This window comes from Hermetia illucens, chromosome 3 (genome assembly GCF_905115235.1).
Source record: "Hermetia illucens chromosome 3, iHerIll2.2.curated.20191125, whole genome shotgun sequence".
Classification (NCBI taxonomy): domain Eukaryota; kingdom Metazoa; phylum Arthropoda; class Insecta; order Diptera; family Stratiomyidae; genus Hermetia; species Hermetia illucens.
The window spans coordinates 123,115,417-123,139,641 of record NC_051851.1 but is presented as its reverse complement, the minus strand read 5'-3'; the positions used below and the strand labels follow the sequence as shown (position 1 = coordinate 123,139,641).

Sequence of the window (24,225 nt, the reverse complement as noted above, 5' to 3'; positions counted from 1 at the left end):
TTGGTTAAATTTGGAGGCGACCAACTAGACCAAGCGGTTCATTAACTGACGCTCAAGGTGTGGGACAGCCCCCAGGCCACAGGGCAAAAAAAGTTGAAAGGAGGGTCTATAAGGGCAATAGCTATGGTAGAAAAAGAAGACGTGGCACGCCTTGCCTCAGATGGATTGTCAGGACGCCAGACAGTTTTTAGGGATATCGAATTGGTCGACCTCGAAATTAGCACACCAGCGATCGATATGGAGTTGTACCAAAACTAAAAAGGTTTGGAATTTTCGATGGTATTAACCTGTGATTCGCTCTACTGAAAACTCACTTGCCAAGATTGGCCATAACATTGAAATCAATGGAAAACGACCAAAGGTGCGACTGAAGCAACGTTCGCTTGATATACTAGATGGTAATTTGGGTGCCTTTCTTATATATTAAGGTTGAGAGATTTCTCAGCTAATTCCGTTGAAGAAAGCAGGAAATTACCGTTGAAATATGCATATAGGGATAGATAAATATCTACTGATCTATAAATCGTCAACCAGTGCAAACTAATCGAGGTCAATACGAAACGCTGTATAATCCATTATTTTCTATAACGATTGGCTAATAACTGAATTCGCCGATGGTACGGTTTCCCCGTTTTAGAAGTAAAAAATTCTCAACATTCGTTTTCCACTACATCAAAGTTATTGAACTGTGGCACTTTCGAAAAATGTGTATTGACCAAAAAAAACCTAATCTGATGGCACGATATTAGGAGATTTTCCAGCTTTTCTTGAGTCAATCGATGTCAGTGTGCAGAAGCGTCATTGTGCTGATGCAATACCCATTTTCTGTTGACAAATCAGGATAAGGAGCACATCAAACTTCATATATACGTTCCAGCTGACTACTGTGGAGCACTTTCCCTTCCATGCAACAACTCTTTTCCAAAAACAGCCACCAGTTGGATTCTTCAGCTATCAAAAGGTTTTTTTGCTTCGGATTTTGCTGATTTTTTATTAACCTGGTGACAACGTCATTAAAACGCTCGAACTATATTGTTACTGTTGAGCGATCACTCAATTAGGACCTCCAACATCACAAATTTGTTTGGCTTGAGCATTTACGCTTAAAAGTTTATTTTTGCAATAATGTCAAAAAAGACGGCGCCTCCCTTCTTCGGAAATTTCAATTTAAAATATATTTCAAACAATTTTGTGGAGGATCTTTTGGGAAAATGTAGTGTCCCGCAGTTTCATAGTTGAATTCGATTTAAAATTAATCGTAATTATGACATATTTATTGCTTTAGTTCTAACTTCATTTATTCAGTGCTTGATGAGTCATCATATTCTAACATCAATATTTGCGGATATATCCCTACATCCATTTGAATAACGTCATTTCAGAAAAAAATATTCATAGATTCAAAAATCTCTTTAGCGTGACACCTGTTGCTGGAGTTCTCGGCAGTCACGCTAGTACGCAAACGAATATTTCCTGAGTTCTTATTTTCAATAATTAGTAAAGAAAGCAACGAATTTTCCACTCCCGAACACGTGCTGCTTTGTTTCCCAATAGAGTGCCGCAAAATTCAACGTAACCTTCGACGAATATACGTATGTACTGACGAGATAGACGTAAGCATATGTACAGGCATCAATAAAGTCCTTTTTAAAAAAATACAAATGTATATACATTGGTAGCCGCCAATTCCCGCCCCTCCCTTTTCCGGTTTCGGAGAGAAAAATCCAAAAAAAACTATCCCGAAAAGAAAAATCTGTCTCGTCGTTTACCTGCACAAAATGACGACACTGTGATTGGTCACCGGAATGTCTGTCGTATTTTTTCCTCTCATTTTCTTCTGACCTCTCTCGTAGTTTGCTCGAATTCTCCTCCCCCCAAACCAGAATGTAGGGGGAGATTTTCTTTTCAACAAGCTCAATTCGACGGGCTAGCACTAGTGGAAATTCTCATCAGAGAAAATACCTTCACCGATTTCTTCGTTTTACAGTGTCCCGCCGTCGTGTCGTGTTCTCTTCTATATTTGCCGCTAGGATAAAAACAAAACACCCTGGAGAAAGGGAGGAGTTGAAAAACTGAGCGAAAAAAATTCTCTCAGTGAAGTACCTTTTGGAGGAGAGATAAATCGTGAAAATGTGATAACGGAGGGGTAATGTGAAATTTTCTCCTGGCTGTGCGGCCTCGAAAGATGAATTTCCCTTTGCGCACCAGGTAATCAAAGTACATTTTCTCTCATGAGGTTTTCCACTATAGCACAGCCGCGTAATAACGTATCTGTGGAAAGCGCAGAAATGACGGCCGCAAAAGCCGGTATGTTTACATTTTTGGTATCTCCTTACCATCCATAACTCAGAGTGTCAGGACGACCAAGAATCGGAAAGGAATGGGAAGTAATTTTCCACAATTTTCCGATGTGTCTCTTCTCGTCGCATCGTCGAGAGTATAGCAGAACAGATTTTAGAATCGGTTTTCCCGATACCGTGTCTTGAGGAAATGGGAAAATCTCGGCCAGCGTGAATCGGCCTCGCTTGAGAGTAGTCATCACGTTCAGCATCCCGCAGTACCATTTCGGTTGGCATACAATTGGGACGTATATTCGCTTTCGGTTTAATGGAAATTCGAGGAGTCCACGTGTTTGTTGTGCATCCAGGACTATCAGTGTATTCCCATTACCTAACATTCGTATCCGAATAATGTAGGCGAGCGGCTGGTTGTTTTTCAACTGATTGGAGATAATTATCGGTCGAATAATTAACTAATGACTATTGACAAAGTCCATAGCCTCATTTATAAACAATAGCTGCGTCCGATTTACAGAATTCTTTCATTTTGATTTGAGATCCTCACGCTAGTATTTAATGATGATTTCGAAAGGCTCGATTCGATGGTTTCAATGAATGGGACCTTCTTTAATTACAACCTCTTTGCGCCCAACAACGCTAGATAATCTCCTTTCCGCGTTTCTTCCTTCGAAAATTTGAATACCTTCAAGGAGGCACTCCTATGGTTCACGCGCGACAGTCACGTGCGCGCCAATTTTCAAATTTGATTTGAATGCAATTAACATAACGTCGCCTTTTGTGGTGCAGTGATTGTGTGCCGAAACCGCGCATCCTGGCGCAATCATTAACAGTGCACAGTGTAAAAGTGTAGCGAAGAAGAGTTTTCAGATAATCAGTGATTTGGAGAGTGAGTTTGGTATTTGTGTATGGCAAACCCCAATTTTTTTGGTGACACCCAACACCCTTCACCTTTCGCTACCAATTGCAGGGATTACACAGTCTTGTTACGATCCCTAACTTAAAGCCGTCTGGATGTGAAGGCTCGCTTTCCCAGATTTCCCCTTTTTGTGTAAAAAAAAGTGTTTCAATTTGTGGCGTGAAATCGGGACTTGTCGTGCGTCCTAAATAATTTAAGAGGATAAGGTTTTTTTGTTTCGAATGCCGGATACGTGAAAACTTTTCGTTGCTTTGTGGTGCAAGTCCATTTGTCCGTTTTGGAATTGTTGCAGGGTCGTTGGCTGAAAAAATCACTATCCGGTGTTTTTTGGTGCTATGGAGATTCAGGTGTTACTTTGAACTACGATTCGTGTTTGCAAAAGGACTGAATGCTGCCGAAATAATATCACTTTTGTCAGGAGCGAGAGACACAATTTACAGTCAAAATGAGGTCTTTACTGTACCTGTCGTTTGGAGTATTTTTCACTTCGGTGTTCTTTATAACATCTGGTAATACGACCACTTCGACATCGAGCAACGCTCTGGGTGGTAATGGTAAGAAGTTCAGTCTAATTAATTTGTTGTAATTGGAATTTGATTCAAATTTTAATCCCATCATTATGCTATTCTGTATTTCTCGAGACGATGGGGAACTCTTTGATCCACTGAAAGGAATTCAATGTTTTGTAAGGATAATTGCCTTAAGCCTACTTGAGGTTTCTTATTATAATATGTATCTGCCGCTCGAGAGGTAAATACGTATGTACATGCGAATGACTCTAACATTGTCATGGTTCCGCTTTTGATATCATTTTGTTTTGAAAAATAAGGCACATGTGTTCTAAAATCCCTAAGAAGTGAGTTTTCAAATATGTACGCAGTTTTTTACTCAATTGAAGGTGGATTTGAAGAACTTTATCGCTTTACTGACGGGAATAAACACTAACAATCTGTGTAGATCAGAATACAGATAAGTGGCGGAAAAGTATGTACATATATGCCTTTTCATATTTATTGAGATAAGAACTGGTTAATCGGATTAACGAACGTTTCTGGAATAGAATTTAAAACATCGCAGATGTTAACTGACTTATGTTTGCTTTGTTTTGTGTATTTAGTAAAGCATATGGAATATGCCAGTAAATTTGATGCAATTGGCGACTTCGCTGCCCCAATATATCTGAGAACACGCTGAGTGCTAATGAGATATATGTATATTACCGTCTAGAAGAAGTACTCCGCAGATTATCCCTTAAATTTATCGGGATTCGTCTTAGGTAGGTATAAGTATTCTGCCTAATTGAGTTTATCTATGTCCATACTTCTGTAATGATTAAATGTTATTGGTTCATGGTCAGAATACTGTCCTGAATGGCCAAAGACGACCAAAGAGAGGAGAATTATCCCAAAACCTAAAAAAGGAAGTTGGCGACATTGACCGCGAAATCCCGCCCGCAAATACTGGAGCACCAGCGAAGTGTTCCGTCGACACGTGCTTACTTTCCTCTATGATAGCCAGGCCAACGGAATGTGGGATCTTCTGAATATTTCGCGTGTCTTCACACAAAATTTCACGTATCTTTAACCGATATCTGGATCCACACCGGAACGTAAAAAATCAAGAAACAGGAATACCTGCGAATCTATCGAAAGATGAAAACGCGAGCTAAATCTCGTACGCGAGCCCGAGTGCCGCGGTGGATAAGAGAAATTCACGATGGATCCGTAGTCCTCGATCAATACTTCTACTGCGTCAGATGTGCAGTAAGGCGCCGGCTTTGAGGTTTCCTCCCTGTCTTGGCATCCTTAGAGAGAGAATTGAGTATTATTGAGAGTTTTACGGGATGGGAGAGGAAGAGGGATCGAGGGAGTCCTCAGATCAAAAATTTAGTTAGTTTTCATTTCAACTATAATTCAACTCAGGAGAGGATACAAAAAAAAATAATGATTTCTAAAAAAATGTATAAAAACTATTATGAAAGCTTAATCCCAACTACAATTTTATTTTATTATGTATATATATATTTCGGGAGCAACTTATTCCCTTCATCAGTACAAAGTTAATTTTAGCTTTGTACTGATGAAGCTAATTTTAGCTTTGTACTGATGAAGGGAGTAAGTTGCTCCCGAAATATATATATACATAATAAAATAAAATTGTAGTTGGGATTAAGCTAATGGTCTATTAATTTTAGACTTAACTACAAACAGAAGGCGATATCTAACATTTTATTATGAAAGGATAAATTAAAAACAGAAGTACAGAAGTAAGAAAAAAAGCATAAAAACCATGAGAATACACTTCCTCTTTGATGGCGCTATAGCCCAAATTAAGCTTTGGCCTCCCGGATGCATCGTCTCCAATTATATCGATCCAAAGATCGGGTCCTCCAGTTCGAAAATCTGAGAATTGGTCTGCAATCCAATCCACTGATTCCTCTCAAAATTTCCTTAGCTTCCCTTTCGATTGGCTCCGCCTTTCAGCACTTATTTCGGAATCCTTGCCTGCATTCGTTCGATTTGGCCGACCCATTGAAATTTCCGGATTTTGACTAGCGTCGATGCTGACGAGTCGTCAAATAATTCATACAATTCATGATTGTATCTGATTTGCTGGACATCTCCTTCTTTTACGACTCCGAAAATCTTTCGGACGACTTTTCTTTCGAAGATATCGATCTGCTTTTCCGTCATATGCGCCAAGGTCCCCGTCTCGTAGATGCGTAGGTTATTGCGTCTGTGTACTTTTCTCGATTCCACTATGGGGAGGACCGCATAAAATGCTTTATGAGCAGTAGTAACTCGCCTTTGGATTTCGTGTTTTTCATTTTGTGTTTTTCATTTCGGTCCTTCGAGAGTAGTACTCCTATGTAAACGGACTGGTCGAAATTATGTTCGCCCATTGTAATATTCTGCAAACTAATAGCCGCCTTTCTAATTTGGGTCATGTATTCCGTTTGTGATTCATCGACTCTGATTCCTCGAACTGCTCGAACACTTCCTTCGCACGACCATCAATTGGGAAAAAATATCCACGTCGTCTGCGTACGCCACCGTTGTTCATGATTGTGGGTTTCACTAGCTAGACTAATTACGGTGGGATTTTTAGCTCGATCATTATTTTGTACAGAGCACTACAGAAATCAACTAACAGTGGTGCACATCGATGTCAAATTTCCAGCACTTTTCGAGTACCTGCTTTATTGCAGCTATACGCAAACCCTTGTCGATCCGCTGAATCTGACGCCATCTTGGTATTCCCCAATGATGTTGTCTGCATACCCTCTCAGTCGCCGTTCGATTATATTAGTCACCTCCTTGTAGCATATGCCCAGCAATGAGATCCTCTGTACTTTTCGCAACGCAGACTACCACCTTTTCTGTACACTGGGCAAATTACGTGATCTTTACAGAGGTTCGCAGTTTAAAACCTGTCATTCTGTTTTACTGTGCTAAATACTTCTCATGCCTCGTTCTTCTTCAACCTGTCATCAAGTGTTAAAATTCTGTTATTGAATTGAATGAGAATCCACTCAGACCAGTAAAAACAAAAATAGGAGAATAAAGAATAGTTGCTAAATGTGAGCTGAAACATTTGATGTAAATGACATCAAGTCATATGCTAGTACTGATGACCACCCTAGAAGTCTGTTAGAAATAGTAGACATGTTGAGCCGAGATATTCAAATCGAATTTTCATTAGACAAGTTTCGAATTCAAACCATGTGCAAAGGTCATCACGAACCACTTGTCGGACATATAGGAGAATTGCTGACTTCCACATCCAAGTTATGACCGAGGTAGACTTATACAAATAACTAGAAATTTTGCAAGGAACCCACGTTCGAGTTGATGATCTGCAGGATGCTCTACCTCTTACGACGTGTGAAGCAGGTCCTGAAATCCTATGTCTCGGAGAAGGATAAAATAAGCGGGTTGAATGTATTCGCTATCCCTTCACTGCATGCAAATGCATTCGGAATATTGCCTTGGACGAAAACTGATCTGGAAAACTTCACGTGACGGATCGGTGTGTCCAAATTCTGAATGCATCATCCAAACTCTGCTGTGAAGGGGCATAGTTCACGTTGCGACAGAGCATCACTGCCAAGTACATTCGTTATGCGCTTATTTTTACAGCAAAGAGTGGGCGAGCCCCTTCTATACGGTTGTTTGTAAGGCAGATTGGGGGCTGACTCCATTTAATTTGCAGGATCGATTTTTCAATCTTCTGATCGGAGTGAAGTCAGATCCAGAGCGAATCGATGAATGGGATTCGAAGGCAATACAATGCAGTAAACACGTGAATTTCTCCAATGGATTGCTATGAGTTGGGGTGCTCTTTACTTACACGGAGGGATTTATGTGTGTCATTGAGGACAGCATGGTCGACACCAGAGGTTATAAAAAGCTCATAATGAATGGACGGATGGAGAACAAGCAATGCAGAATGTTTGGTTCGTCGTTAGAGATGTTGAGCCACTTATTTCTGGCTCCACTGCTATGGCGCCAGCGCAATACACGAATATGCATAATGCTGTATGTAAGATGATTCATCAAAATCTTGCATATAGGCACGGGCCTGTTACCAGAGTGTTCATAAACCATCTTAAGTCCAACCAGACGAAGTTTCTCTATCCGTACATTGAATTAATGAGGATAAACATATAAAAAGGTAGAAATCGAGCTTAGAAGGACAATGAAGCAGACCAGAGAGGAGCGGAACGAATTCTAGCCCAAATTACTATCGCCCGCCATAATCATTGGACTCCAATGAATTCACAGGGAATACAAAAGTTTGACTTTCCATAACTTTGTTAGTAGTAGTTGGATTGTTTTCAAATTTTCCAGTATTATGTTCTATATTATCATTTGATGCTAAATCAAATTCACAACAGTAACCGATTTTCCTTCTGCTTATGGTATCAAGATTCGTTAGATTGCTCGATATTCTAGACCACGGGCTTATTATCGAGTTTCCAGTTGTCGGGACACACTCTGACGGGTTGCAAAGGACTGCAAGGCTGATGACATGTCGATAAAACAGGTTTTGGAATGGTATGCGCTTTGTTTGTTTAAAACGTCATACGCACTAGGAATTTACGTGGGTCCTAAACAGCGTGATGTATTTTTGCTTTATCCGGTCTGTTTACATGGAGTGCGGATCCAGCCCACCTCGCGCCGCCACTCCATGTCCACTCGAGTGACGCAATAAATGGTGACGCTCAAGCTTATTTCCTTTTTTACCCACTTTCGTCCGATGACCGATGGTTGCCCGATTTGAAACCAAATTCAATCCCGATTCTGTAAAAACCGGTGGCTCCCAAATCAGTGAAAGTTATACCTTTATAAAATTTCTGCCGATTGGTCCCAATTTTCCCTCTAATGATGATAACGACCTCAAACTTGACGTATTTGGAGAGCTATCGTTGTTAATTTCTCGTATCTACGGTCGAAAATTACAACCGATAACAGCTATAACGATGAAAGCCGCGCATGGTTTTTGGCTGCCAACAGACAAGACTATGATTTTGCCAGTCCTTATATATTCCTCAGAGACCTGGGTTCTTCATAAGGAAAATTGCGAACCCTTGGCTGCGTGCGAGAGAAGAATCCTCCGAAGAATTTTTGAACTCTTACATGAGGATGGACTATTCCGTAGCCTACATAATGACGCGAGAGTATAACCGTCTGGTTGTTGATAAAATCCGGCTCAACCGGTTGTGGTGTCATCTAATCCGTATGGATGAGGATGATCCAACCCGGAAAGTCTATAAGGACGATATCTATGGTAGAAAAAAAAGACGTGACAGACGCGAGGCAGCTTTTAGAGAGATCGAATTGGTGGGACTCGGCGGAAGACCGTGATGTTTGGAGTTCCTTACTTCCTAGACCGAATACCGATTGCTGCGTCGTTGATGATAATCGTGGGTAATGCCACGAAAATTTATTTTCTAAACTCTTTAGATACACTCGGTGTTCAATTTGAGTTAATAATCATATTCACTGAATAAACCCGAAAATGGAGTTAACACTTCTTTGCCGAAAGCTTGGCGATTCATATGCGCAGATGGAATGATAAGAAGATGATTGAATAGAACACAGTTCCTTCTGATCACGTCGAAATTACCGAAAGCACTGGAAAGTTTTCTTAATTTTCCCGAAGGAATTACAAACTGTGGTTTTATTTTTTTTTATCGCCATTTCAAAATTCAAATAGTTTTCGTAAACGAATGAATCGCTTGGATCTCTAGGAGCATAACTGCGGATACGTATAAAATTATCAGGATGCCATTACAACATCGGCGAATGGTTAATTTTTTAAGAATCTTTTCCACCCTATTCATACTTAATCAAGGCATCCTTGTTTTATACTTCAAGTTCAGACACTCTCGCTTTAGTCAGGTGCATTAGTATCAAAGATGTGCACATTTTTCGGGTCGGTATCAATGTGTTTGACATGTACATATTGTAAAATTGGATTAATTACCTACATGGATAATGGAGTACTCTAGTTGGCAAGCCGACAACACAGTACGATTTCCTCGCCCACACTTAGAATTCTTGGAGGACACTGAAAACACCATTTGCCACTGAATTTGACTTATAATGCACCTAATAATATGCAGCATGAGCAGGCCTGTGTGGAAGCAAAAGTTCGATGAGTTTTTCTCAATATTACTAAATTGCTAAATTTTGAAAATATTTACATGAAAATGGGTTATAGAGTTTTGGGGAAATGATACAAGGTAGCTGGTAGGCTTTGGTAAAGAAAATTTCTTAAAATTTGAAAAAATCATATAAATCATATGAATGAATGTTGAGATGGGGAGGAGCAAATTGAATGAAGTTCATTGGAGAAGCGAAGGGGTGCCAAAACGTGAAAAAAAATGAAGAAATACTGCATAGTAGCAAATGCAGTCCCTCGTTAGATTGACATTAGACAAGGCGAATGAAATGTTGCACATGTCGCAAAGGAGCATGTGGCCTGACATTATCATGAAGCAATATGATGTTCTCCCTAACATGCCAGCGGAACTCCCAAATTTAATACAGCTAGACGGCAAGCAATACGAGCACTCTCTTCTTGCACAAAAAACCCAAACAACGTTACCAAATCTGGCTGACTGCAGAAACATGGAAGCGGATGTAAGAAGTCGAGAGCTCTGTTGATGACTGCGACTAGGCACAAAAATATGAAAGGAGCACTTTACCGCGATTTTAAATCGTATAATATATGGGAAGTTCCACTTCTTGATAATGATATGGCAAACCACCGTGACACAGATACTGTTTTTCGAAGCCAAAAATATTTCATTTCATATCTTTGTCATCAACGCTTTCAAACGGAGTAAAGCCGCCCATATTGACGGTCTCCGTACAGAACTTCCCTGCGCAGTTTCTCTGAGTTATAACTTCCACTCATTCGTAATCTGAATCTGCGACCTTTGCCAATGAATGAAGGAAGGGGATGCACGTTAAGATTCTGGCAAAAGGCAGCCGATTTGAGTGCGACAACTGGACGGGTATTTGTGTGCTTCTTGCTGTCACGAAGATATTAGTTAAAGCCATCCTGGAATGCATCAAGGAAGCCTTCGAAAGCTTGATTGACAAAAGGCAGCTTGGTTTCCGCTATGTATACACCTGTGCGCTGCATGAAGGAAAAACTCTGCGAATATCCCTCGGGTTATATCTTGTGACTGATACATTTTCTTCTCATTAGTGGGGACCTTTTTCATTGTGCTTTGACTGTTTGTTCTCTTGGTGTTTGGCCAAATTGCTCTGGATCTCGAAAAGGAGGCAAGCAGAGTCGGACTCAAGATAAATACAAAAGAACGTTTAATCCGCTTTCAGTGATTTGTTCAATATTTTAAACTATCTCAACACTAATATCAAGTTGAATTTACACCGCGAGAGTATTCTTCCCGTGTCATCGTACGTTGATAATATACGTTGACGTTGCTCAATTCATGTCTGCATCTTTTTATCGGGGCCTAAGAGAGTAAAAAATTAAGAACTGGTTTGACATACACTTGTGATACCCGTGGATGTGCCCTTCAAAAATCAGTAGTGGCAGTGAATAGGTGAAACGTTAAGGAATTCCACCATTGTTCGCTAGGGTTGAAAGCTGAACTATCAGAGTAGACAAAAAGCCGGTGGAAAGCTCTGGATAATAAAACTCATCCGAGTATGCAAAACTACCTTAAGGGGTTCTATACAGTTGTGGGGCAGCGGAAAAAAAAATTTAATAACATTATTTCAAGAATATTCTCACCAAATTTCATAACGATCGGAGTCGAGGTTATAGTTGTTTATAACGCGTTAACTTGCTACTCCACCTTAATTGTACATAGACTTTTGAAACTTCATCGCCATATATACTGCTGGTAGTTACAGCCACATAAAAGCGATATTGGCGTGTAGCCAACATCAAACCGATGTTTTAGAATCCGCAGAGGGAATACTCTATGGACGAATGGTTTTCAATTCTTTTAAAAAAAGTTGTTTAGAAGTAAAAAAAATTAAATTTTTACCTCTAAAAAAAGTAAATCTGTTAGTAAAATCGCCGTCATTTTTTTAATAGTCCATATTTTGACAAATCATTCGTTCAGCGAATAGAATTTTTCTTTAAAATTTTGATTTCGGCTGAGACGTTATCGAGTTGTCGGCGCGAACCATCCCCAAAAAAGGCACTCTTAGAAAACAGCTGAAGATATGCCATTTTTCAATTTGTTTTTTTTTTTAATTTTTTTTGCTTGTGCCTGATAATATGTATTAATCGATGCTGTTGTTTTCTAATAAAAAATTAATATGCTGTCGAAAAAAATCGAGAAAATGTCGTCCTATTTATTATTTTCCCACCCCAACTGTTTATAACCCCTTAAAAGTTTAACAGTGACAGCGGACACCGATGGAATTCTGGAATATTTGTAGGAATCTAAAAAGGACTAAAGGTTATTTACCACCTTTTTGCCTAGGAAATGATGACTGGTATCTTAGTGACGCTGGAAAAGGTGCTGTACTCGCCATTCGGAAAATATTGTTACAAGGAGTTAAGTGAAAAGTTGCTAAAAGTCAAAAATATGGCTTGCATCACTATAGAACTCGATCCTAAAAGTCAAGTGCTATCGCCTTCCGAGAAAAGCATGATACAACAGAACAGGTCCATCGTATCTTTTCGGCAATAAGGCACTCTTTCAATAAAAAGAAACATTGCTCCCCCGTCTTCTTCGCAGTGTCCAGGCTTTCGACAGAGTATGGCACAAAGGCCTATTATATTAAATTAGAAAACTCCTACATGAGACATATTTTGAAATCCTATCGGTCGGTCGTTCTGATTGAAATACAGAAGCTTCAGATCTAAAGACAATGGAGGTGCTCCCAAAGCAAGCGTACAGCAACCATTACAGTATCCGGTATATGTTTTCTACGTGACAGTTGATGATAACCTGATTATATCAACGTTTGCGGACGACACGAGGATCCTTAGTTCTCACACCGTGAGGATGCCTCCGGGTCCTTAGAATTCTATCTCAAAAGGAAATACAGCCTCAATCGGAAAACATGCTTGCCCATTTCGTTGAATGGAATGAAAAATTGAGTGGAAACGTCAGATATCTTAGCATCCACCTTGATTAACGTCTTACTTGGAAAAAGAAAGGAAGTGAATCAAAATGTAAAAAGAATCTAGTGAAACGAAATTCTAGCTTATCAGGTACTTTTGTACAAGTCGTTAGTTAATGACGAAATTCAGTTATGGGGTACAAAGAAAATGGCAAACATCAAACTGCTCCAACATACGCAGTTGCATATCCTACGAATGATAGCAAGTGCATCTTGATTCATCAAAATATGTTAAATAAATATTTGTCAAGTTAAAAAGTGTGTAGAAAAACTCAGAGTCTGGTCTAGGCCTGCCTTAGAAGGAGTTCTAAATATTCTGCTTTGCCACCGAGATCTTTTACTTGCCTTGTGAATTTCGACCTTAAATAAAGTATTCTTGGCAAAGACCGGAAGTTGGGTGAACTTGAAGCACCTCTGAAATTTACTTTAGCGTCCAGAAAAACTGGAGCCAGGTCGAAAGGGATACCTGATAGAGTAGCGCCTTCTATCGATCGTGATGGAAAAAATGCCTCTAGGGGGAAGCTACTGTTTTAATCTAACCTCCACTATTGATCAGGACTACTTGCATAAATTTTATCGATTTTGTCTATATGTCGAATTCCCTCCTGATCGTGAAAAGTTGTTTTTTTTAGATGATTTTTAGGGTAATAATCTCGGGCGAGTGCAATGCTGACCACATTGCCTCCTACAGTGTACTGTAGTGTACCGTTTCGGTCTTGAATAAAGTGCTCTAACACACTTCAAGGCCCTGATCCAATATGAATTGTTGCGCTAACGATTATTATTATTATATTTACATAATTTTGGGTTTGAAGAGTGTAAATAGCTGTCGATCTCCGCGAAGGGGGCTTCAAAAATTTTCGCACTACATTTAATACGGGATGTAATACCCATGGTAGCAGGGCAGTTCATTAGGCAATTATGGAATCCGAAAAGGACAAAAACAAGACAACGCGGTTGATGATCTGAATGAAGTGGCAATTGAAACGAAGTTTATCATCTAAGATGAAACCCAGCTCTTAAAACGATGTCAGTAGCGGTTGTCTACCAACGGGGCGAGTAGTAAATCGAGTGGCATTTTCTGACATAAGGCGCTCGGTTAAGAGAGCACTAACGGACCAGAATATCTATGTTTGACTCCAAGGGACTACAGTTCAGCGGAGACGCAACGGAGGCAGGCGTTTCATAATAAGGAGGAGATTCATGAGATGATGGAGGGGAAGTTGAGCAGAGGAAAAATCGGGAATCAGTAAGAAGATTGGTAAAGTCCAGAAGCTTTGGAGCAGTATATCGATGTTTTAAAAAACCAGGCTGCTCTTTCGCTATGAGGTAACTGAAGTGTGCGACCAAACAGTTAGAGTTTGGAAAGAAAAAAGAGAGTTAGGACGGTGGTAGTTCATACATGTTTTCATGTTTTGTTTCAAATCGATGAAAAGATGTTGCAATTAGCTGCCGCATTGGAAAAGTTTTTCAACTGATCTATTGGTAATATAATAGTAATAATCGTTGGCGCAACAATCCATATTGGATTAGGACCTTGAAATGTGTTAGAGCACTTCATTCAAGACCGTAACGGTACAGTACAGTACGCTGTAGGAGGCAATGTGGTGAGTATTGCCTGTGAGATTATTACCCTAATTTTTATTCAGCTCCTTATTCACAGCTGAGTCGACTGGTATCCGACATTTAGTCACGATAGCAAATCCATCTGCCACCAGTGAGATTTGAACTGCGACGTTCCGCTGCGACAGCCCAGCGCTCTAACCACTTGAGCCATCCGGACATGATCTGTTGTCGATTTGACTAAAGTAAAGCACCCTTAACATGACCCTATAATAATAATAATAAAGAAGGAGACATTTCGACGAGCCATAAACAGCTCGGAGAACTGGAGACGCCCAGGTCTGGATCGGGTGCAGAATTTCTGATATAAGAAATTTACTAGCGTACACAGTCGACTGGTATGTAGCATAAATCAGGTCATGTGTCGGCCGGAGGAATTTCCACCCTTCCTCACTGCGGGTTAAGGGGTACCTTATCCCTAAGGACACGGTGCAGGACACCGCAGACACAAGACCGATTGCTTGCATACCAACCCTCTACAAATTCATAACGTCCATTATTAGTGGAAGGAACCTCGAGACCGAGGAGCAGAAGGGCTGCCGAGTCGGGTCAAGGGGTTGCAAAGAGCAACTCATTATCGACTTGGTAGTTGTAGGACAAGCAACTAGAGGCCAAAGAAACCCCTTTAGTTGCTATATTGATTGTGCCAAGGCTTTCGATAGCGTCCCGCATACCTGGCTAATCAATGTTCTACATCTGTGTCGCATTGATCCGAAGCTAATAAAGTTTTTGGGGACAGTCAAGGGTGGCATACCACCTTATCAGTGCGCACATCTCAGGGTGCTAATACTTCAGAGCCCATCCGTATACGGAGGGTCATCTTCCAGGCGGATTCGTTGAGTCCCCTTTGGTTTTGTATGGCACTGAACCCCCTTTTATGAATGATGCTAGAGGACATGGTTTTGTAATAAAGAATGACCTTCGTTCTAAGTGCGAACTGCCACACTTGATGTACTTATGTGACATCAAGCTGTATACTGGTCCTGACGACCATCTTAGAAGTCTGTTGCGAATAGCAGACATGTTCAGCCGTGATATTAGGATGGAGTTTGGATTAGACAAGCATCGAATCCAAGCTATCGCAAAGGTCTTCACGAAGCGCATGCTGGTTCAAATCTCACTGGCGGCAGTGGGATTTGACGTCGTATACCAGTCGACTCAGCTGTGAATTTCTGAGTCAAATCGAGGTAATAATCTCCGGCGAGCGAAATGCTGACCACATTGCCTTCTACAGGGTTCTGTAATCCTGTAGTGTACCGTTACGGTCTTCAATGAAGTGCTCTAACACACTTCAAGGCCCTGATCCAATATGGATTTTTGCGTCAACGAGTATTATTATTTTTATTATTTATGACGTTAAGAAGCTGATTTACCTCCTTCTTAGTGGTTTTGGGAAGGAAGGGGGCCATTATATATGTCCCTGATACATTGTCCTCAGTCCATCCAGATAATTTTGCTCCCTCTTAGTCTAGTAATTCAGTCTATGGTCCTAAGCCATGCTGCTGTGGCAGGTTTGTTCCAGTAGACTTTCCAGATTTTCTCATTGTATTGAGAAATATATTTTCCATGCCAGAATCTAGATCCGTAGCCTACTGAAAAGATGGGGTTATCTCCTGCAAGGCAGGAAACATAATATCCTATTTGTTGTGATCGATAAAAGGCTACTTCGCAGTTCAGTCCAAAGATTTGAAAACATCAAGATAACTCAAAGCAACATTTTTCACTTCCACTTCTCTGAACAGCTTTTGGGATGTAGTTTCTCCTCCTTAAACCATTTGTGATGAAGTTGCACAGTTCCTCGGACGATAGAAAGTTGCACTTCTAGTTTCAACTGATGCTCTTTTTTATTTCAAACCGACTGTCATTTCACGCTTAATTTTGCATACATTTGCATCCTTTATTGTATACTTTAAAGCTGCACAAATATGTTCACGGGTGGTACGAATTGTTTGATCCGGGAGAGGACATCCAAGCAAATTGGCTGACGGCCCAAACTAACCGCGATTTTCTGTGATAGGTTTACCATATTCTGTTCAGTCAACAATTGAAGGTAACATGAGGCTGTGACTACATAGGCAGTCATTTTCGAGGGCCAGCATTATCGCTCATTAATCCACGTGCAGTCGTTCAAAATTGCTGTGTAACAGGCTTTCACCTCTTACAAGCATCGTTAAATGAACACTCACAAAGACACGCTATAAAAATTGAACTTTGAAATTAATAAAATCGGAAAACGTTATATTGCCCCAACTTTTTTGCTTCTTTCCCAGTAAGCCGATCTGAATTTAATTATTTTAATAGCTTCAGTATGTTATTATTTTTATTGTATGATGCGGAAAAAGGAGATTTTTAAAAATCGCAATGAAGGGCGCTCGACATCAATGCCGAAACGGTGATACATTTAATATCGAATGCTCGGCATGTTCACCAGTCATGCTTCTTGTGTTAACGTTATCAGCACATTCATATGCAGTCAGGATGATGTGTCAGTCGAAATATCCTGCCAGGTAGCATGTAATTATGAAATTGTTCAGGCGGTTGTAATATTTCATGCATTTCATTGGCAGAATTTTGTTGGTTGTAGGGTTTTGGTGTGCGAACGGTTAATAAACCAAAAAAAACAGAAATTTTACAGATGTAGACTAGGGAGGATTGAATTTTGTAAAGTGAAAGAACAGGTCGCACACCGATTCCGTGTTTCCAATTTAATTTCATCAAGTCCCGCCCTAATATATACTTATAAAGCCCACTCCAACAGTCCGGAAGAGCATCTTCTGAGTGATAGGCAAAATTGAACCTATATGTAGCATCATGGCGCTCATAGATGGAAAAATTGGCTCAGAAAAACGGAGGAATCGTTATTCCAAACGGGGAGGCTAGAATAGGCTTATTTCATTGTAGCCTCGTGCAAACCATTTGTTCCTTACATCGCTATGGGTCGACGGTTCCATGAGCACGAATATTTGATAATTTTTTCATGTTTCTTTCTTGAGGGCCAGTAAGATGATTGCTCTACCATCCTCAATTTCCTTTGCAAAAATGTTTTTGGTTGTGCTCATCTCCCATCTAATCCACTAGTCTCGATGTTTCCAGCAGGGTACATTTATTTAAATCAATGATTTATGCATATCAAGTGATTTTTTCATAAAAATCAATCTTTAAATCAAATTAGAAATTTTTTTTCGATAAAAGTTCTTCTATTAGTTAAAACTTCAATAATCAATGCAGAAATGCTCATTTAAAGGTGCAATTTTTTTGTTAAGTTATTATACCAAAATGCGAAAGAATATGAAAGTGAACCAACAAGGGCTTTTTACTGTACGAATTAAAAAAAATGGCGCTTTCCTTTAATCAGTCTGTCCTGAGGATTAGGTTGAAACAGACCAAAGGTTGAAAAAAACCTTTTCTACTGATGCAGAGGAAGCCACGGCTCTAAATAACTGGTTTTGTTTTATCAGTGGAGTTGCAAATTTTAAGAAGATGCTGCAGCGCCAGGTTGCAGCAGCATATGGGATTCTCATTTACTGAAACTACCCACACTTCTCCGCCCATATCCCCGCGGGACCACCGTTAAGTATTACTTCGCGAGGAGGGGCTCTGGTTTACATCAGCACAACTAAGTTACGCGTCTGTCGCACTTTCCGGGTTCGACCCAGTTCTTGCAGCTTTTCCTGCAAATATTGTTACGTTTATTGAACTTCAATTTGCTTCCGACCTCAGTCTCTTCTCCACGGAATTATGGGGTACGATAACTGCATTCAGGGCGCCATCTAACCTCCCTGTTTCAATCGCGAATCTCGCGCAATGGAACATAGCATCCTACGGGCCCTCAAGGGTAGCGGTGCATTCGGAAAAGTATGGGGACTCATCCAATCCGAAGCGATACAAGGACTTCCTGTATCCACCATGTCCCGTAAAAAACTGTGTTAGGTGGTAATTTTATTCTTCATGTTTTCGCTCGACCCATTGACCCATGCATATGACCAGTAGCTTTTTTCGAAATTGTCCACCAACAACCAACCAACACCGGCCGTCACAACATATTCTTTCGGTCCGTCGTCCGTTTCGTACCAAAGAAGTCTCTCTGGAACGTAGCTCTCGATTTTTCGAGCTAAGTAACCATGAACGCCCATTGTCAGCACCTATCAGCGGTCGGTACCTCCCGGGTCAGGTCTACAACGTTTGCTATTGGAAGAGAACAGAAAAGTTGGCACGCGGAATCTTGAGTCAAGCCAGACTCTTACTGATGTTCCGCGAGAGAGTTTCGAAAATACTCACTGACGCCGCAAATGATATAATCCTCATCGGAGGATTTATTCATCACTTCACGTGCAAAATTTCTGGTCCGCTGCCAACGGATTGCATACAAAGTGAACTTGATAAACCTAAAATTTAGCAAATATAGTCTACTCAAGACAAATTTACAGTAAACACAAATATATCCTAATTTAATTGGTTAATTTTTGAGGTTTTGTTTGTAAAACAAAACCATAGAGACGGATAAGGCGGACGACATTGCGGTAAATTTTAAATTTGAGACGTTCGTTAATATAAAGAAAACCAGTTGTGGAACGCCACTTCATCCAGGTTGCGTTAACGCGTGAAGCAATTTCATAACGCAGTTCTCCATTGACTGATAGCATTGACCTGATATATTTAAATATCTCAGTATTGGGCAGGTCACTCCCGCTGACAGTGATTGTGGATATTTCGCCGAGATCGGTCGTACAATCATTCCATTTTTTGTCAAGTTGCTCGAGATCATTCTTGCTATTAGACGCTAGGAAAACATCATCTGCATAAAGCAGTGTATAGGGCGTTGGATGTCACGAGTGACAGTCGCCATAACAAGAATAAAGAGAAGTGATGAGAGGGCGTTTCGTTGATAAGCACCAACAGAGATACGAAGCAGCCACACCTCGAACTTTACTTCTCTTTAGTGTCCTACAATCTCACTCCGCTTAGGTCAAACATTTCCAGCCAATCTGACCGGAATGGCTGAAACAACACTAAACTCCATAAAGTTTTGATAATGTGAAAAACATCTAGAAAACATTGAGTATATAGTACCACCATTGAGTATATAGCATCTAATTAGATTGAAGAATTAACACATATGGTAAAGAGGAAACTCATGAAAGAGGCAAGAGTTGATCCAAGGGACCTAGGCGAGTTGGCTGGCGAAATTTCGAAATAATTGGAAAGAAAGGACGAGAGTTCTTTGTGTCAAATTTGCCTATATTGCCCTATACTGGCGATTGGGTTAGTGTATGCTTTACCAAAGTGCATTTACGTGAAAAGCCTCGTTCTAGTCATCAGGGGTAACATATGATCGGGGATTGTCTCGTCCTCTTCATTGTAGACGCTGCGTGTTGGGGCTTTATTGCAAAGCCCTTGAAGTATAGATGTTTCCGTTGAGAACTCAACTATGAGAGTTGTTATTCTATGCTATCATATATTTGCCTAATTTCAAGGTTTCAGCCGTAGTATTAATTTGCTTAACACGAGACTACTTAAGCCCCACAAATTATGTAAGTTCTCAGTGAAATTATGCGGTGTTTCCAACGATTAATTAATTGAAATAATTAAAACTTGTTGTTTCTTTTTCGTTGGTGTGAATATTTATTCTTACAAATACCGATATTTCGAGAACCACTTGTTCCCTTCATCAGTGCTAACAAGTTTGCTCATCTGTGGACATTAAGGTTCTATTATAGAACCTTCTATAGTGTTTCCCGAAATATCGGTATTTACAAGAATAAATATTCACACCAACGAAAAAAAAACAACAAGTTTTAATTATTTCAATTATGTAAGTTCATCTTTTCACAAGAAGGTCCAACAATCAAGATGGTCGGACTCTATTCTGCATATCCTTTCCTTGGCGGATCGTACCATTGATCCAAAGGAGGTGCCTGTCTTATCATTGAGGCAACAAAAGCAGTCTTTTTGTCACTTGATGTGGTCAAAATCTGTGGATGGAGTGTCGTTTTATAAGATTTTTTCGTTTGCGAAGCACTCTGGTTCAGATGGCAGATCGCTGAAGTACGAGATATGTGTTTCTAAAAATGCAATTTTAACCAGGTTCTAATTGTTTATATTGCCCTGTTGGGTGGACACTTCACACAATTTTATTTCACAACCTAGAGAGCGGATTTTTAGAGGGCTGTCTAGGGATTTCTTTCGATTACTTCTATATGTTCATTTGAGTGTTTTCAATATCGATGCTTATCTTCAGTCTGATTTTACTTGTCTCTCTTTTCGAATCCACTCACTTTCTGAATTTACTTATCTCTCTTTCCAAATCCAGAGTGATTTGGCTAAGGCCAATAACCCGATAAGGGAGCAAACAGGTGTCACCGTAACTGATGTGTTTGAGGAAAGATGGACTCCTTTGATGCGTTGCACATAGGGAGCACCCCGCTAATTCTTACAAGACGGGACTCGTCTTTAGATTCCTGATGGATACATCAAAGGATGGGTCACGGAAGAGTCAAAATTGATAAGTTTTGTGGACAGTTTAGATAAGCAATCGGGTCTGTAAAGAAAGAAAACTACGGACGTTGATAAGTGTCTTTACACTTGCCTTGTTGAAAAAAGAAGTGAGGAAGGGAGGTCGGAACCTCAAAATACAAGTTGAAAAAGTGTATCGCACCCTAAATTTGGATGGTGAGTTTACTGTGAGTGATGGTTGGCTTTGGAGGTGGCCAAAACGGCATAGTATTGGAGAAATTGCAATATTAGGAGAGAGTCGCTCCAGTAACTCACGTGAGTCTGTTCAAATTTAAAAAAATGTTATAATTACCAGTCATTACACTGATGATCAGATATACAACTATGATGACACTGCGTTGCTTTATCGCCTGCTGCACTTAAGATCAGTTCCAAGTAAAGCCGTTTTCAAAGGTGACAAAGAGCGGGTAACACTATTATTTTGTGTAAACAAATCGGAAACAAAAGAAATTGCCAGTTCTTTGCATTGGGAAAAGCCAAAATCCACATTGTTTTCGAAGAATCGACCAACACTTTTTGCCCGTCATTTACGTAATTAGCTCCAACATGTGGATGACAGCAAATTTATTCAACGAGTAGTTTCATACATCATTTGTCCTTGGAGTTCAAAAATTTTCCAAACAGGAGAAAATTGAGCCAAAATTACTTACTTACTTTTATCGTTTCTATCTTTTGAAGTTGATGTTTATTTGTTTTTGAAAAAAAATAACATTAAGAAATAAAATTAATAGTTTGGCCTGGAATAGCATCTCCAAAGATACTATAAATAATTGTTGGAAACGTCTAGCGCCAGAAGAAAAACCAGCAAAGAATCAGAGCCTCTCACTATTAAAAATACTAACTAGAAATATAAACCCGGAGGATTTGAAATTTGTTGCAGAAATCATTGAAGAGCCGGATCTCAGTGAGAACAACCTCTACCGTTGGGCTGACGTAGATAACACCTAACCAGCTTTTCAAGCATTAGGTGATGAAGCTATCTAAACTGACGCGGAAAATGAAGAAAATGAAAAAAATGGCAAGAGCGACCGTGACCCTCCACCTTTGAATGAATAAGCTTTACAAGCAGCTGACATGTTATTGATAGACAGTTCACATTTCGATAATTAAAAGAACAATACTAAGCAAGTCATAATACCAGAAGCTGGTGCTTCGATATACGTATATATTACAGATATATGCAAATATTATAAAATTGATAGACCAGTAGCTTACTCCAAACTACAATTTTATTTTATTATTTATATATATTTTTCGGGAGCAACTTACTCCCTTCATCAGTACAAAGCTACAGCAAATATTATGCTCACCCTAAACAAACAGTTCATTTTATTGTGATATTGATACGTTATGATGACGTCATACACGTTTTAGAATGCCCGAAATTCCCGAAGTTTCACTTTCTATAACTTTGTTAATAATAGTTGGATTTCCTTAAAACTCCCAAGGTTATGCTTTATGTTATCCCTTATTCTTATGACAAACATTGTATTTCTAGCATGAATTTAAGGGGAATTTTCGAATAAATTTCTTAAATCTGGTAACACACTACTGTTAATTTTTTTTGTGCGGATTTCGGAATGAGATGTATTTTGAGGTCTAGATTTCGTTAAGATACACCACTGTCATTTTTCAGATTTTTCGGTTGGATAGATTCTGAGAACGAGACCTGTTACATTTCTTGGGGACCTTATTTTAAGCCCTCACTCCCAGTTTTAAAAAGCACTTATTGATCCCTTTCATTTGATGCCCCACACGACCATATTCTATGAAAAAAAATGTTGCACCACCCTTTCGCCCTTAAACCCAACAAAAAAATGGCGCCACTTGTTATATGTAAACGAATAAGCCGTTTCCGGATAAATCGGGTGTGATAGGGAGTAAGTTGCTCCCGAAATATATATATACATAATAAAATAAAATTGTAGTTTGGAGTAAGCTACTGGTCTATCAATTTCAGACTTAACTACAAACAGAAGGCAATATCTAACATACGAAACCAGCTGCAGCCTGCCTCCTACGCTCTTGTATGCACTGTTCGGGGCATGTCCACAATAGCCTGGCAAACAGACTACCTATACATTATGGTAAAAGTTGCTGGGGTTCGCTTATTATGGTTTACTATAGATTCAATTCAACCAAATTGCAACTGCAGTTACCGCTCTCTCGAACTTAGGATACTCCCGACAGTATGCCCGTTATCAAAGCCCTCTTTTTCATTGTAATGTGAACCTCATTTTAGACTTCCTGCTTCGGTCAGGTCAATCAGCAGCAACATACCCTCGTCAGGTGTCTATGCAAGAAATACTGGAAGCATCCCTTCAAAAAACTCTTCTCTCCAACGCAACATACAGCAAGCAGGAGTTTATTCGCTACCTTTGCTGCTAGCATGCGCACTACCATATGTCTTTCTAAGACTGACTACCTGACACCCCAACAACGAATAAAAGGGGAAGAAAAGACAACTGGAAGCTAACAAGAAGTGTGCTCAGAAGCTAGGCTAAGGTTGGCAATGGGAACTTCTAAACCACTGAAATCTCCCGGAGTAGATGGCATTTTCCCAGCACTAATCCAGAGAGGCCTAGGAATTATCTTAGAGTCTCTTCTGAGGGTGGTAGGTGGGAGCATAGCACTGGGATACATACCAAGGGCATGGAGACGGGCAAAAGTGGTCTTTATTCCAAAAGTGGATAAAAAGGATCCTTTTCACCTTAAATCTTTCAGACCAATTTGCCTAACATCGTTCGTACTCAAAACGGTGGAGAAGATCATAGACAACTATCATATATTAGTACTAACGTTCTAAAGCGTAATCCAGTACATCACTGTCAACATGCTTACCTGGCAGGACGGTAAACTGAAACTGCTCTGTATTAGTTGACAGAGGTACTACGGGATGCCATAGAAATAAAATTGCAATGTGTGCGTTTTTGGATATCGAAGGAGCATTCGACAACACATCGCACACAGAGATACAAGATGCCCTGAGTCGCAAAGGAGTGGGAAACACCCTGGCATTCTGGATGGGCAAAATGCTAGAAAGGAGGCAAATAGACGTACCGACAGGTACAAATTCTATTGTCATGAACACCACTCAAGGTGTCCATAGTACTATTCACTAGGAGGCGTAAGCTTGATCACTTGACAGCCATAACATTACATGATATGGAGATGAAACGAGAAACAGAGGTCAAATATTTGGGAAATACGCTAGACCAAAAATTACTCTGGAACACACATGTCTGAAACA

General features: G+C 40.0%; 1 protein-coding gene across 1 annotated transcript in view; it reads left to right on the top strand.

Moving 5' to 3' along the window:
- The first annotated feature begins 2,580 nt into the window (after positions 1-2,580).
- The window catches only part of LOC119651240 (lachesin-like), a 248,053-nt gene continuing 226,408 nt past the window's right edge, over positions 2,581-24,225 (top strand). The window contains exon 1 of the mRNA XM_038054719.1: positions 2,581-3,770. Coding sequence (XP_037910647.1) covers positions 3,662-3,770 — 109 coding nt within the window. The 5' untranslated portion in view covers positions 2,581-3,661. The remainder of the gene's footprint in view (positions 3,771-24,225) is intronic.